Genomic DNA, 17,227 nt, shown 5'->3' with positions numbered 1-17,227 from the left:
TCCCTGGTGCATGAATTTTGTGCACCGGGTCTCTAGTAAAATATATTAGCTTCAGGTGTACAACACAGTCATTTTTAACTTTGTGTCTGTGGTGGGTTTGTTTTCAGTTCCTGTTCTGACAGCTGATTTTTGGAGAGATCTTGTGGCCTCTTGAGAACCCAGAGCCATACCAAAGGACCAGATTATGGCACTAAGGTTAAGTTTAAAAATAAAAGACCTGTAGTCTAAGGACTTCTTTCTGCGAATGTTGATCTCACTCTTCAACTTGGTGCTACTATCACTAACAACTTTGTCTTTTGGTGCCATAACCATGTGGAAGAAAAACATCACTTATATTAGTGAGTTCATCCTGCTGGGTTTCCCTACTTCCCTTTGGGTTCAAGTTCTGCTCTTCCTCCTCTTCCTCATCACCTACTTGTTTGTGCTGTTGGAGAATTTAATCATCATCATCACTGTACGGGTCACTGGGTCTCTGCACAAGCCCATGTACTATTTTCTGGGTACCATGTCCTTTCTGGAGACCTGGTATATATCTGTCACAGTCCCCAAGATGCTGGCTGGATTCCTACTTTGTCCCAATACCATATCCTTCTTGGGATGCATGACCCAGCTCTATTTCTTCATCTCACTTGCCTCTACTGAATGTGTGCTTTTGGCTGCCATGGCCTATGACCGTTTTGTGGCTATACGTTGGCCTCTTCAATATCCAGTCCTGATGACCACAGGATTTTGTGTTCAACTAATCATGAGTTCCTGGGTGAGTGGCTTCACCATTTCCATGGTAAAGGTATATTTCATCTCCCAAGTTGCCTTTTGTGGTAATAATATCTTGAACCATTTTTTCTGTGATGTGTCCCCCATCCTCAATCTGGCCTGTGTGGACTTTTCTATGGCTGAGATGGTAGACTTTGTGCTAGCTATAGTCATCCTTGTATTTCCTCTCTCAGCCACTGTCATTTCTTATGCCTTCATTTTATCTACCATCCTGCACATTCCCTCAGCCAATGGACAGAAAAAGGCCTTCTCCACCTGTGCCTCTCACCTTACAGTGGTGGTCATCTTCTACACAGCTGTGATCTTCATGTATGTTAGACCTCGGGCCATTGCTTCATTCAATTCTAACAAATTGATCTCAGCCATATATACAGTCTTCACTCCCATGCTCAACCCTATCATCTACTGCCTGAGGAACAAGGAGGTCAAAGATGCCATCAGAAAAACCATGGCAAATATGGTCAAGGCCTTTTCTTGAGAGATTCTCTTTGCTGAAGAGACTCAGACATTCCTTCTCTTTTCACTGTTTGACTTAATCTCAAAAAACACCTTCAATTGGTGAAAGTCAGCAATTACAAAAATAGTGATATAGTACAATAATTTAGGGAAATCCCCTTTTCTGTCAGGCTTTAATTAGTGCTTTCATTTATAACACAGTGAGTGAAATAATCAGAACTCCAAAATATATATATTAGTAAAAGAGTTATAAAATAATTTATTTTTATGAGATTTTATTAAGTAATCAGTTATTATCTAACTAAATTTTAGAATCCTATTTGTAATATTTTTCCATTTTGATTTATTTTGTTTTAAAAGTTGCCAGAACCAGTTTGGCTCAGTGGCTAGAGCGTCGGTCTGCGGACTCAAGGGTCCCAGTTTCGATTCTGGTCAAGGGCATGTACCTTGGTTGCGGGCACATCCCCAGTGTGGGGCGTGCAGGAGGTAGCTGATCGGTGTTTCTCTCTCATCGATGTTTCTAACTCTCTATCCCTCTCCCTTCCTCTCTGTAGAAAATCAATAAAACATATTTAAAAAATAAATAAATAAAAGTCTTTTCTGTCTTAGTTGGGAAACACATACTTAATTTTATGGCTATGACCTGTTTATTGCTTCCAAGAGTGTTAAGGGACTGGTTTCTTTATAATCAATTGACTTTTCTGATATCTCATTTTAATTGCTTTTGGAAATATAGGAAAATATGAGGGACGAACTTCAGTCTTCTTAATATTTTTTTAAATTGATTTCAGAGAGGAAGGGAGAGGGATGAGAAAGAATCATTGATTGGCTGCCTCCTGCACGACTCCCACTAGGAATCAAACCTGCAACTCAGGCATGTGACATGACTGGAATAAAACTGTGACCTTCTGGTTCATAGGTCAATGCTCAACCACTGAACCACACCAGCCAGGCACTTTGCAATATTCTTTATGCAAAATTTGTCATGGCTTTAGTTCTCTTCCTTTGTTGAGAATTCTACATATATGATATTTTGGATGTAATACTCAGAGGCTAGAGCAAAGCTAGTGACAATTTGTCAAAGCCCACTCCTTTTCAGGTAAGGAAAGCATTGGCACTGGTAAGAGACCAAATACTTTTTCTTGGATGGTACTTAGTCTAGATGTACAGGATTTTCCCGGGTTTCCCAGAAGATCTCCCTTTTCACTTGTTTTTATTTTTATTTTTGGAAAGGTGATGCAATATTCTAAGAAGTAGTATACACTTTCCTTTAGTTTTCCTTTTGGATGAGTCAATTAAAGAAATATACTGTATCAAGAATTTAAAGATGACAGATATACTAATTTACCCCAACACTTTGGAAACCACATTTCATAAGGTTTAATTGGGTTATTGATTTATATACCATATTTGCTTTGTTTTGACTTTATTTACCTTGTAACTACATGGTCTTTCCATTTTGTATTGTTTTTGTATGTGCAGATGAGATTGTTTTAATTTGGCTTTGTATAGATTAAGATAATTTACAAACTGGTAGTTTCCAATTTACCGAAACTTATTATATTCTCCTGGCCATCACTACTTTTAGCCTAAACACTATATGTTTTTAATGATATGTAGCATTTTTCTTTAAGAATAGTGTTATGGGTTATGACCCTCACATAGGTAAAAATAATAATACAAATGCTTTACCTTGCGATTCCTATATAAAGATTATTTTTATACGTTTTTTCAACAAAAGGAAATTGTAATATTTGTACAAGTGAATAAAGATAATGCCTAAGGCTAAAAACAAAACAAAACAACAACAACAACAAAATTCTTTACCTTGAATCATGTAATTTCTTATCCCAATGCTAGACTTTTCTAGTCTTTTTGTAAAAATTAGCAGTATTATTAGATATATACTTTGAAACCTTTACTAATCACTAATGGACAATTATTACTATTTTACAAGATTAGTTTTTACTATTAAAATGCTTTTTAATTTTAGTTAAGCTGTCTGGGGTCATTTAAAACTATAACGTCAATTATCATCTATATTATAACCTGACAATCTTTTTCTGGTCTAAAACATCTGATTTTTATTTTTATTTTTATATATAGCCATTAGATAGTTTGTGTCCTGCTATCTTCTATTTTAGTTGATAAGTTGAAATTCTGAGATATTTATCTTATTGTTTCTATAACCATGCATGTTATCTCTCCTTTTATTGTTATGGGTTTTATTTTTATTTTTAAATTCTTTATTGTTTAAAGTATTATATATGCCTCCTTTTTCCTCCATTGACCTCTCCCCAGCCACTGCCACCCCCCCAGCACATGCCCTCACCCCCCTACTATCTGTGTCCATTGATGGGTTTTATTTTTATGTCTTTTACCTTTGTACTTAAAATATTTTACTCTTAAATGTTTAAAACATACAGAAACATAGAGAAAAGAGTGCAACAATGTTGTCCACAACTCAAATTTTAAAAATTGAAGATTAAAAGCTGTACATAGTTCAATTTTATAATTATGTTACATATTTAATATTGTACTTCAATTATAAGTATGTCATTTTATTCATAATCAGTGGAGTGGCATTCAAGAAGGAAAGATGAAATCACCTATAGCTGAATAGAAATCTTTAAAAAAGGAATGGATAGGTAAAGCTTTTCCTGTACCAGTGAACCAGCAAAAAGTGATAGATCAATTGTCAAAACTGAGAATAGCCTTTGTCAGTTTTTCTCAGTGGTTAGAGCATTGGCCCGCAGACTGAAAGGTTGCAGGTTTAATTCTGGTCAAGGGCATATACCTTGGTTGCAGACTCTATTCCCGGCCCTGGTAGGATGCATGTGGGAGGCAACCAATAGATGTTTCTCTCTCACAAAGATGTTTTTCTCTCTGTCTCTCCTCCTCCCTCCCACTCTAAAAATAAATGGGGAAAAATATATATCCTTGGGTAAGGGCTAACAAAAGAAATTGAAACAACAACAATCTGAGAATAGCAGGAAGTTTCCCAGGTGATTAATTTGGTTAGAAACCATCTTTAGGTAAAATTTTCCTTCTTGTCAGAAAAAAATGTATTGGCTGTATAAGTAAAGATACAACCAGAGAAACGAAGCCTGTTGAATATATATATATCTATATTAATAAAAGAGAAAAATGGTAATTGGCGTACGAGCTACCCTTTTCATTGGCTAATCAGGGCTATATGCAAATTAACTGCCAACTATGATTGGCAGTTAACTGCCAAATAAGATTGGCAGTTAACTGCCAACAAGATGGCGGCTAATTTGCATATGTAGGCACAATGCAGGGAGGCGAAAGGGAAAGCAGGAAGAAGCCCCCTGCCACTGACAGTGATCGGAAACCCAGGGGGGAGCTAAGAGCTGGGGGGCAGGGCAAAGGCGGCCCCAGGGCCGCCTTTGCCCTGCCCCCCAGCCATGATTGGAGAATCAGGCGCCTTTTCCGCCCTGGCCAGTGATAGCAGGAAGTAGGGGTGGAGCCAGCGATGGGAGCTGGGCATGGTCGAAGCTGGCAGTCCCGGGAGCTAGGGGTCCCTTGCCTGGGCCTAAAGCGGAGCCCACGATCGCGGGGCCGCTGCAGCTACGGGTCCCCGCTGCCCGGGCCGGATGCCTAGGCCAGAGGCGTTAGGCCTGGGCAGGGGCGGAGCCTGCAACAGCAGGGAGCTGGGGGTCCCCTGCCCAGGCCTGACACCTCTGCCGGAGGCCTCAGGCCTGGTCAAGGGGCCGATCCGGTGATTGGTGATCGGAGGGTGATGAGGGTCAACTCCTCTGGCCGAGGCATCAGGCCTGGGCGGGGGCTGAGCCGGGGATTGGGGGGATATGATGATCCCCTTGCCCAGGCCTGAAGCCTGGGTCAGAGGCGTAAGGCCTGGGCGGGGTGTGGAGCAAGCGATCAGAGGGAGATGGGGGGTCCCCTGCCCAGGCATGATTCCTGGGCCAGAGGCCTCAGGCCTGGGCGGGGGCCAGAGCCAGTGATCGGGGGGACATGGGGGTCCCCTGTCCAAGCCTGACACCTCTGGCGGAGGCGTCAGGCCTGGGCAAGGGGCCGATCCTGCGATTGGAGGGTGATGGGGGTCAACGCCTGAGGGCTCCCAGTATGTGAGAGGGGGCAGGCTGGGCTGAGGGATACTCCCCCCCCCCCACACACCCAGTGCACGAATTTCGTGCACCGGGCCCCTAGTGTGTGTGTGTGTGTGTGTGTGTGTGTGTGTGTGTGTGTATATATATATATATATATATATATATATATATATATATATATTAAGAGATTTATTACATAGAACTGGCTTATGCAATTGTGGGGGTTGGCAAGGTAAATCTGAAATTCATAGGGCTGAATTCTGAATTTCGGGAAGGGTAGCCTAGAACTCTCAGGCATGAACTAAAGCTGTTTCCCACCAGTGGGATTTCTCCTTTCTGAAGGAACCTCAGTTCTGCTGTTCAGATGACAGAATGTTGCAAATGATAGAATCAGCCTCCTCTGGATTATCTAGATTAATCTCCAATACTTAAAGTCAATTTATTATGGACTTTATCATGTTGACAATATTCCTTCACAGCAACACCTAGATTAGTGTTTCATTGAAAAACTAAGGCTAAAGCCTAGTCAAGTTGACACATAAAACTGACCATCATGGAACGGAGTAGATCCAGAGACATGGAATCGTGGAACAGAGTGCGGAATCTCAGAGGGAAGGTGGGGGGAGGGTGGGTGGAAGGTAATCAACGAAGGAACTTGTTTGCATATATGCATAACCCATGGATACAGACGATAGGGTGGTGAAGGCCTGGGCCAGGGTGGGGGGCATAGGGGTGGGCTGGAGGGGGTCAATGGGGGGAAAAGGGGAACATATATAATACTTTCAACAATAAAGATTTAAAAAAACAAACACACCCACAAAACTGACCATCACAGTCCATCCCTTGTCAACTTGACACTCATACACACCTTCAACTATCTTCAGGTAAAATTTTCCCTTCATGTCTGTTCTGACATCTTTGTTTTAATGGGAAGTTCTAGGACTAGTCCCTCAATCCTTCTCAGGGATATCAGGCATTTTCCCATGACCATGTTACCTTCCCCACTCCTTCTAATCTCCTTCCTTATTAGCTTGGATCGAGCCATACTATTCCTCACTTGTTCCTGATATACAGCAATGTAAAGACTTTGAATGATGTTTCCTGCCTGGTTTCACAGCATTGGACCAGAGACGGATTTCCTACTGATATTCTGTAGCATGAATGAGCTCGAACAATGTTATGCCAGATAAGTCACTTTATGCAGGCAGCTATTAGGGCTGCATTTGGTCTCCATAAAGCAGCCCTCCCTATTTCCACAGTGGGTGGTGCTGCCTAAGTTTGTCCTCATCTCAACTATCTTGGCTCTATGATCATGGGGTTTCATCATGCTTTACTCTTGAGCACTGCTTCAAGTCTTGATTCTCTGATCCAGTGAAGAATTCAGGAAAGGACCAGGATTGTGGCTGTAGTATGATCTAAAATGGTCTCTTAAAATTTTCTTCCTGCTTGGAAAAATGATAAAGAATCCCCTGGAAACATAGAAGAGAAGTTAAGTATTGGTTCTGCTTCTTGATGAAATGAAAGTGAAAGTCCGCTGATTGAAAAGTAAACTAGAAAAATGGGAGGAAAAACCATCCAGGAGAACTCTATATTTTTTCAAATCCATACAAAATGTAAGATAGCTTCAGTCGGAACATAAGAATGAAAATTTTAGACATTCAAGTGTCTTAAATGTTTACAAGAATTTTTTTTAAGCAAATTCATTTGCACTTCCAAGGAGACCGTCACGTTCAGGATTGGGTGCTCCATTATCAATGTTTAATTGCTGCATTTATGCTGAGGTGTAGACAGGAATAAACATCAATGGGCACAGAAGACCAAGATCTTCAAATCAGCAGACCCAGATTGTGCTGTGTGTGGTATTTCATGTTGTCTACCTGCTGACTGTGTTTGTAAATCTTCTCATCACAGTGCTAACACACCTTGATTCTCAATTTCATGCCCCAATGTACTTTTTCCTTAGAAAAACCTATAATTTAACTCTGTTTCTCTACAATAATTGTTCCCCAAATGCTATTCCATTTGCTGGTAATGAGAAAGAACATTTCCTTTGCTGGGTGCTCAATTCAGATGATTTCTTTCCTAACAGCTGGAGGGACAGAGAGTTCCCTCCTAGTAGTGGTGGCCTATGACCACTATGTGGATGTCTGCAGCCCCTTCACTATTCCACCTTCATGAGCCAGAGGGTTTTTCTCCAGCTGGTCATAAGATTTTAGGCCAGTGGCTCATTTGTGTCTCTAGTAGACACAGCATTTACTTTATGTCTCACATACTGGGAACAGAATGTAATTAATCATTATTTTTGTGAACCTCCTGGAGTCTTGAAGTTGGCTTCAGTAGAAACCTACTAACCTGAGATGGCCCTCTTTGCAATGGGTGTTGTGATCCTTCTAGGTCCCTTCTCCCTTATCCTTATCTTCTACCACAATATTATCTCCGCTGTGATTTGGATACAGTCAGGTGAGGGAAAGCTCAAGGCCTTTTCTACCTGTGGCTCTCATTTCCTTGTTTACTTTTCCTATGGCTTGACCACATTTACCTACATGCATCAAAATTCCAAGAAAATGAATGGAGGGATACAGTGGTCTGCATCCCTCTATGTTTTATTGCCATGTTTTATTCAGTCATAACATCCATTATGGATCCATTTATTTACAGCCTGAGGAACAGGAACAAGCATTTAAAAAACTAGTTGGAAGATAGAGCCTCTCAGAGACAATCTTATAAAATAAAGCCTAATATACTAAGTGTCCAGTTGTCCTGTCAGCCGTTCAACCAAAGTGTAATATGCCAATGATATGTTAAGGCCGTTCAACTGCTCGCTATGAAGTGCACTGACCAACAGGGGGCAGACAGTCGACCAGTCGCCATGATGTGCACTGACCACCAGGGAGCAGACGCTTCCACTGGTAAGTTAGCTTGCTGCTGGGGCCCGGCCAATTGGGACTGAGTGAGATGGGCCGGACACGCCCTGGAGCCCTCCCTCGGTCCCTCCCCGGTTGGCCAACCTCCCGTGTCCCTTCCCGGCCCGATTGTGCACCAGTGGGGTCCCTTGGCCTGGCCTCTTGCAATCCAGGCTGAACCCCCCCACCCCTCCTGATGAGTGCACAAATTTCATGTACCAGGCCTCTAGTAATATTTACATTGATAGAGAATTGTAGAGATAAAGACTTTCCAAAGTGGTTTGACATCTTTAAGAACTTTCTCTCTGAACTATTTCTAAGGTGATACATCGATAGGGGTCATGATGTACCCTGGTACATCTAAGATGTTTTTAAGTTTGATGACTGTACTTTTCTCAAGCTTCTTCTCTACAGTTGTAGCTTGCCTGCCTCAAAAAAAAAAAAAAAAAGTTTTTTGATATAATTTATATTTGAATAATATATAAATATTTTAAAATATTTAACAGTCTTCATTTACATTATGTAATATATTCACTAATCAATTTTCACCCAGAGACATTACCTTTGAGTTCTAAACTCCACATCTGCTTATCAAAGTCATCCTATGTCAATGTCATCTCTAGCCATCCATTGACATTCTAACTGATGTCAATATGCTAGATGCTTCATTTCCTGTGAGAAAATATCAATGATACTTTGAAGCTCTGATATGGAATCTTATTTTTTATTCTGTAGAGTCACAAAATACTGCTGTTGCCAATTCAGGCACACATGGGGGAGCTGTTGGCATAGACAATAATGAGTGGGATTCCAGCAAACATCTTTCATATATCACACACTGCTTCGCTCCAAGAACAATTGCAGGTTTGAGGAAACTAGAATGAGAAACAACCTGCCTACATCAGAACTTTCAGGTCAGAAACTCCTGTGACACAGCTGTTTCCCCTCAGACATGTTCTCCCCTCTTCTGCAGGCTTGCTTTTGCCAGGACCCATTAAGTTCTCTTTTGGGGGAAGTGAAAGAGAATGGCTGACATATGAGAAGGAACCCCAGAAGTTGGGTATTCTTCTGTGGGGTGAAATGGCCCCTTTGTTCTTTTCTAATTAGCGATATAACCCTTTGTTACAGTAGAAGCACCACCAGTGACCTACCTGTAGCTTTTCACCAACATTCAGCATGTATACTGCCCCTCCCCAACCCTCAACTAAAAGTTGAACTCCAGGTATTAAGTGAAACTAACCCAATATTTTATTGGTGTTTAGAAATACTACCAATTCCAATTCCTGGTTGCAGGGCCTGTAAGCATGAAAAGCATAGCTGGGACCATCACTGTCTTGCCCATTTCTGCCCATTCTTCATTTTTCCTAGCAGAAGTCCAATGACACAAACATATTCCATTATTTTGTGCTTCATTACATATATCCCCTGACTTGTCTCACCTCATCTGCCATGGAGGTTTTTGTAGGGATTCTGTCATATAAAGATAGTGATGTTTACCATAGCCAAAGCCTCCTTCCCCAAAGTGAAAAGAGTATGGGAGCAATTTATTTTTTCCTGGGAACCATCTCAACTTGAAATTCTACTCTTACTTCATGACCTTCTCTTAAGGCTTCTGCAAACAGATTGTGGGTGAAGGCATGAGTCACAGAAAATGAGAAGGCCCTGAGGAAAGTCAGGATTGCCATGTTGGCTTCTGGCTGCTGCAGCTTCAATGTCTATGGCCTGTTCTGAGGAGATAATGCTATTAATTCTATGATGATACCCTTGCCGAATTGCATGCATCATGTATAGAATGATTCTGCATGGGAGAATAACTGTGGGCAAAACTAGATCCACTATGTACATGTGATGTGCATTGTTTTCAGATTATGTGGACTAGTACGCATCTATACAAGAAAAAAAACTGGTCGTGCACTAAAGCTTCTTTGAGAAGCTATATTATAAATACCAGCAACTTCTTTTAGACATGCCACTGCCTCACTGTCACCAGAAAGGGACAGGCCTGAAGTGTGTGGATTCTTTGTGCAGGAAAGATTTCACAACAGCCGTCCAAGTGATTTTGAATAGACGTTTATTAAAGCTGGGGACAGTGAAACAAGGGAGGTCTAGGGATGGAAAAAGCAACAGGAGAGAACCTAGGTGGGGCTGCTTTGGCTTTCTACAAATATTAAGTGAGCTAAGGCAGAGCTGTGGTTAGCTCACTGAGAAGTAAAAGTCAGAGTGACAGGAGTGAGCCAGGGTGGGGCTGTGGTTAACTCATTGAAAAGTCAGGGAAAAGAGGCCTTGGATACAGGTTCAGGAGGTTAGCCAGGAACAAGCTGCTGAGGCCTGTGGCTCCCCTGGTTGCAAGTCTCTTGGGGACACTTGAGTGTAGGAGAAAGTTCACAGGTGAGCTTTCTCCTGAGGTGGCTGTGCTGGTTTTTGTTTGTTTGTTTTGTTTTTGTCTTGAAGCTTTTTTTTTTTTTTTTTAATATCCTTTGCAGGTGGAAATCTTAGAGGAGATCTTAGGGGAGTGTTTCAGCAGAATATCCATCAGCTTTCCAGGTGTGTTTTTAATATATTGATGTACCAAAATTAGCACATAAAGGAACAAAGGTCATTTTCTGGAAAGCTTCGCCTCTACCTTGGATTTGTTTTGTTCCAATTGTCTTGTTGTTGTTACTTATCTCTCTGACTTCATCCATCCTTCAGTTTGGCTGGCACTAATGACACTAATTGGGTCTCTGTTATCTATCTCCCTGACTAGGGTCATTTAAGGAGGAGAGGTATAAACCATTTGCTCTCTGGTATCCTTAGTTAGGGAAGATAAGGTCTTGTGATTCACTAGCTGGCTGTAAATTGCTTGAATTGTTTGGCCCTATTTGTCTAACCATCTGTTTTCCCCTTTCCCACTAGTCAAAAAATTTCCTAACATTTAACTATCCTGTCTCATCACGACCATTCAAACAGAAGCTCACCTTTCTACTTCCTCTTTGCTGGCCATTAAGTAACAGGGAAGTCATATCACATAACTGGAAATGACCTTTGATTTATATAAAAACAATATAACTGACCTCAACAGGAAAATGGTGGAGTCAACAGAGTAAGAAAACACAGATACTGACAGATATTTGTAAATGAAAACACCAGTCTCTGACTGGATGCCACACTATATTAATGACTATGCAGCAGAGGCTAGATGAATTACATCAATAGAGAAACTAACAAGCTACTAAAGTCACCACATTCTCAGAACTACCTTGTTTTCTAAAGCAAATAGTTTTCAGTTTTCAAAGGAAATAACTTTTCTTTTTTTATGCCACAGGTTTTAATACTCTTACTTTGTATTAGATCTACTCATAGGATATTGATTTCAATAGCACAATTTGAGTTCATTTATTAACTAAATATTTACTGAGAACTCTTCTAGATGCTGAATATATATTGCAATGAAAGAAGTTCAAAATTCCTATCCCCATAGACTTACATTTTAGAAGAAGGTGAAAATAAATCACATAATATATCTGATAGTAATAAGTGCTATGAGAAAAATAAAAGCAAGGAAGGGTGGGTTGCCATTTTAAGCAGGTGGCCAGGAAAGGCCTTTCTGAGAAGTTGACATTTCAATTAAAGGAGAAATTAATGTTTGTGCTGTGACAAGAAAGTTGAAAAGAAAGAACCAACCACGGAGAGATTTGGGGGAAGAGGGTCCAGGCAGACAGAACAGAGTCTAAACGGCTTGGATCAGAATGACCTTTTTGAGATCAGGACAGAGAAAGGTCAGAGTGATTGGAAGCTGATGAGTGACTGGGAGAGTGGCAATGAATGAGATTACAGAAACAGCCAAAGGCCAAAGTGGGATCTTTGCATCCATTTCCTAGGGCTGCCATAATAAATTATCACAAACTCTGTGGCTCAAAACAACAGAAATTCATAGTTCTAGAGGCCAAAAGTCTAACATCAAGGTGTCTGTACACTGTGCTCTCAGCCTTCATTGTACGTTCCAGTTCTTGTATTCCTTGGCTTATGGCAGCACAAGTCCAAGCTCCACCTCTTTCTTCACAGTGTCCTCTTTCCTCTGTTCCTGTGTCTTCCCCTCATCTTAAAAGGACATCTGTCACTGGGTTTAGGGTCCACCCTCTTCCAGGATGATCTTGTCTTGAGATTTCCCTTAATTACATCTTCACAGACCTTTATTCCAAATAAGGTCACATTCTGAGGTTCCAAGTGGACATATATTTTTGGATGATACAGTTCAACCTAAGGCTGTAGCCTTGGAAATCCCAAAGAGGTGATTGGTTCTATTTTATGTTCAATAGAAAGCCATCCGGATATTATAATTTTATTTTATTTTATTTTTTTCTGGATATTGTAATTTTAAAAAGTCACTTTGAGTCATTGTGTGGAGAATGGATAGTAGGTAAAAAAGCATGGAAGCAAGAAAAGCAATCAGAAGGACTGGGAAGTAGCCCAGGGGAGAGACGACCATCTTAACTGGGTGTAGAAGTGGGAAGCAGAGAAGATGGTAAGACATGTGGGTAGATAGCATGTACAAGATGAAAAAAGAGAGAAATGAAATATTCCTGCTATGTCTTTGACCTGAGCAATTCTGTGGATAATGGGAAAGACTCAAAAAGGGGGGAGTTTCGTGGGAAAATCAAGAATTTTCCCCATTAGTAATTAAAGCACTTTGAGTACAATTGCAGACAAGAGTTTTGAAATCCCCTGGCTTCGTCCAGACAATGCAGAATATACTGATGTCAGCTGCCTTTTGTGTTAGCATCATTATTGAAACATTATTTTAAAAAATTCTGACAAAGTACTTAGAGACTCCAGAAGTCCTTAGAATGATTTGAGAGATAGTAGCATCAGATAACATTCAGGTATTTTACTTTGTGATAGAAATTAAAAAAAGGCCCCAGGGTATCTCTCATTGTAGAAAGGTTTAGAAAAAGTTAATAGCGCTGATTGCTCCAGGGGATGCCCTGTTAACAATGGCTCTTAGGACCTCAGGTTTAAAGACTTCTTTCTAGGAAAATCCTCCAGCCTGGTTCCTTGGGGATTTTAATAAAATGGTGCTCCTTGGTTTGGGATAGAATAAGACTCAGCCCAGATGATGTCAGTATATTTGGTAAACAGCAGTAGAGTCTGCCTATTGGGATATGAATAAGCAAACTGCAGAAACCACACCTTCCTTCATCCATTAACTTACCTCTTCATCACTGACCCCGTTTTCCTGTGTTTGTCTCCTGCCAGTCTGCCAGGTGAGTGGGTAGGATGATTAGGGGGAATTAATCTTTTGAGAGAGTCTGAAATCTTGATTCTGTTCATTTGGAGTAGGCTCTGTCTTACATTTTCCTGCCCCTCTCTTTTCCATTTGTTTTCTGCAGAGAATATGTGTTCTTTTTTGCTGCTTCTGAGTAACAGCCTCATGAATCCTGTTCCACAGCTTCTCTGAGGAGGACTGAGCTATTGATCAGGGATAGGAGAGTGCCTGCAAGGACTGTGGACACTTACTGCCTCTTCTTTTGCACTAAGAACTAACCTGCCAGATTCTCTTCTGCCTCTTGTTGTCTCAATGCTCTCCATCCAGGGATTTCTTCCTCATTCCTTTTAGTCACTTGGGTTTGGACAGGGAGAACAGGCAGGATGGATAAAACCTGAACTTTCTACCCCAGGGTTCACAGACAGGATCTTCTTGTGGTCAGACATCCCTGGATGGCCACACAAGGCCGTGTGAGCATGCTAACCTGTGTGTGCAGGCATACCCAGATCCTGGTGTCTGTCCCCCGTCACACCGAACTCACCCTTCATTTGGATGCCACTGATAGTCAGATCATTCACTCTCTTTAACCTGGTGATCATTCCTGGGAGTTTTTTGTTTGTTTGTTTGTAAGAGGTCACTTATTTGGTAAATCACAGAGGTAGAAAAAGTAATTTCCAGAAGAAATGGGCTTAGGAAACAAGCTATAGAAGTAAAGGAAGGGCCCTTGGAGCTTGGGGATGAGGAAGCTAATGGTAAGGTGTCTGGGCAGGGAGGTGGAAGGGGAAGGTGAAGGGAGGGGAAAGGTGTGAGCATGCTCTCAGGAGTGAGAGCACCTAGAAACAAAGTCTCAATCCTGGGATTTTCTAAACCAAGATCCTTCCAACCTCAGATCAGAATTTATATCTCAATAGCCAACATAGTACCCTTTTCTCACTTACATTTCTCTTGAGAGAGTGAATGTGTTAGTGTGAAGTGTTGGCATGAGTCTATTTATTCAACTCACTTTGAAACCCCTTCTATGTATATTGCTATACAGATAATAGAGATAAGTGATATACGATTTACTACCTGAAGAAGCAATTCAGTCCAGGGAGACAAATATTTAATCCCATATTTAAAAGACACTGTATTCCCTATGATATTTGGTCTTCGCATTGAATTTTGCTAGCAACACAGGGCTAGTACCCAAGAATGAACAAAGAGCAAAAGAACGCAAAGGTTAAAAATAGTGAGAATAAGCATTTTCCTCAGTCAAACACAGCAGCCATGTGTTACCATGCTTTGACTGTAACAACTATTTTCCCAGTCTTGCAGTTACTTCTAGATCATGATCTCATTATTATATGAAATATTATATAATATTATGAGCTAGCCTTTACTGTCCTAAATTCCTTAAGTGGTTTACATTTTATTTAATCTCTAAACACTACAGGATATGTATTACTTACGTCACCATTTTACAGATGAGGAAAGCTAGCCACAGAAAAGCTAAGTAATTTGCTGTTGGTCATCCATTAATTAGAAACCAGGTTCCAAGCCCTTCAGTTTAGCTGCAGAGTTCCAATCAGTGAGCTATGTATGCTCTCTCCTTACAAATGAGGCAGTCCATGCTCAGTGGACTCTCACTGCAGGAGAAATGTCTCTGGAAATACACACACACTCCAAATACACAGGTACACATAAATACACACCCATTCACACATAGATTAAAAGATTAAAGTAACAAATCACACATAGAATCTGATGGTTAGCTTTTCACTTACTAACCTGTCATCAAACTTGGGTGGAACAGCATTTTAAGTTTTACCTAAAAGGCAAATAAATCTCATTTGTTGTTTTAATATGCATGTTTTTGTTTCATGTTTATTATTCAGTTTTACTTATTTTTTTGTGAACTGGATAATTAAATCCTTTGCCCACTTTTTGGAATGTGTTCTATGTCTTTCATTATTGATTTTAAGAGGTCTTTATATGTCAGTAATAAATTTTTTTTCTGTTAAATATTTTCTCAGATTTATTTTATTTTTTAATTTTGTTTACAGTGGTATCCACTGAATAAAAATCTTATTTTTTATTTGTCAATTACTTCATCTTGCACCAGATCATATTTCTTATCAGTTGCCAAAGGCTTGAAATTGGCTCTTTTTAATTTTTTTTTTAAATATATTTTATTGATTTTTTACAGAGAGGAAGGGAGAGAGATAGAGAGTTAGAAACATCGATGAGAGAGAAACATCGATCAGCTGCCTCCTGCACATCTCCTACTGGGGATGTGCCCGCAACCCAGGTACATGCCCTTGACCGGAATCGAACCTGGGACCCTTCAGTCCGCAGGCTGATGCTCTATCCACTGAGCCAAACCGGTTTTGGCTCTTTTTAATTTTTAAAAAGATATACAATCAGATTGTCTTCAAATAATCTTTATCACCTTTCTTTTTTTTTTTTTTAAATACATTCTATTGATTTTTTACAGAGAGGAAGGGAGAGAGATAGAGAGTTAGAAACATCGATGAGAGAAACATCGATCAGCTGCCTTCTGCACATCTCCTATTGGGGATGTGCCCGCAACCCAGGTACATGCCCTTGACCGGAATCGAACCCGGGACCCTTCAGTCCGCAGGCCGATGCTCTATCCACTGAGCCAAACCTGTTTCAGCTATCACCTTTCTTAATATTTGTTTCTTTTTTCTATTGTCATGGGCAAGACCCCTCAAAAAAGTTTTAAAATATCTGTTAAAATATGTCTGACTGTTATTTTTGTGCCTACAGAGAGCTCTGTCATAGCAGATTAGCTCGAAAACCCTTAAAATTGAGAATGTCTGTGGGCTTGTCTTCAAGGAGTGAGTGTGGGGAATAAGCATAGAGAATTAGGTGAAAGTTTAACCTCTTCTACAACCAGTTTCTGAATAAGAAAGAAAAAGAATTGCAGGGTGCAGAACAAGTGAGGAAGGCTTAGAGCAGTGGTTCTCAGCCTTGGCTGCCCATTAGAATCACCTGGGAATCTTTTTAAAATCCTGATTTCTGGGCCTCATCCTCCGGAAATTGTGTTTCTTTGTTACTAGTGTTGTGGCCTCAACCCATAACAAAGAAACAGAATTTCCAGAGGATGAGGCCCAGGAATCAGGATTTTAAAAAGATTCCCAGGTGATTCTCACGTGCAGCCAAGGTTGAGAACCACTGGGAGGAACCAGTTTGAAAATTTCTCTGAGCCTTTGTTTTATCATCTGTATACTGTGAACAACAATAACTATTTCATATGAATTTAAAGAGGATGTAAAATAAAAAGAATGTAAAATAAATATTAATAATTATTGGCACCAGAAAAGTGCCCAATACATGATATTTAGTACTATTAATGCCAAGGGTCTTATACAAGTGTGAAGGACAGATGAGGGCACATTTAAAAGACGCTACTAAATGCAATGACCAATGAAGCAGCTGTTTTTATTGATGTTCCTCAGCACCCTCTTCGCATTGAAAACAAATGACAGAAGAATTTGGTTAAGGACCAAGATTACAGACTACTATATCTTCCTTTAAATTCCATTCCTTGCTCAGAGTGTTTCTTTGGGATTATTTTGTAAATATGATGAAAAAAAATCAGCCTTCATAAATATTATCAGACAGTTTACTGCATAAAAATCTAACTGGCTTAAAGCAATATCAATTTATTTGATTCTCAAACCTACATTAAAGGAAGGATGCACTGTGAACACGATATAGTCTTCTCAGGACTATGTGTAGCCCAACCAAGGTTT

General features: G+C 40.3%; 1 protein-coding gene and 1 pseudogene across 1 annotated transcript; both read left to right on the top strand.

Annotated features, from left to right (window-relative positions):
• Positions 1 to 310: 310 nt before the first annotated feature.
• LOC132242190 (olfactory receptor 6B9-like) lies at positions 311 to 1,252 on the top strand. Its single transcript, XM_059711100.1, has one exon. The coding sequence runs from the start codon at positions 311 to 313 to the stop codon at positions 1,250 to 1,252; it is 942 nt and encodes a 313-aa protein (XP_059567083.1).
• Positions 1,253 to 6,495: 5,243 nt separating this feature from the next.
• LOC132241674 (olfactory receptor 2D3-like) lies at positions 6,496 to 8,013 on the top strand (annotated as a pseudogene).
• The last annotated feature ends 9,214 nt before the right edge of the window (positions 8,014 to 17,227 follow it).

This window comes from Myotis daubentonii, chromosome 9, assembly GCF_963259705.1.
Source record: "Myotis daubentonii chromosome 9, mMyoDau2.1, whole genome shotgun sequence".
NCBI lineage: Eukaryota > Metazoa > Chordata > Mammalia > Chiroptera > Vespertilionidae > Myotis > Myotis daubentonii.
This window is presented reverse-complemented; position numbering and strand designations above follow the sequence as displayed.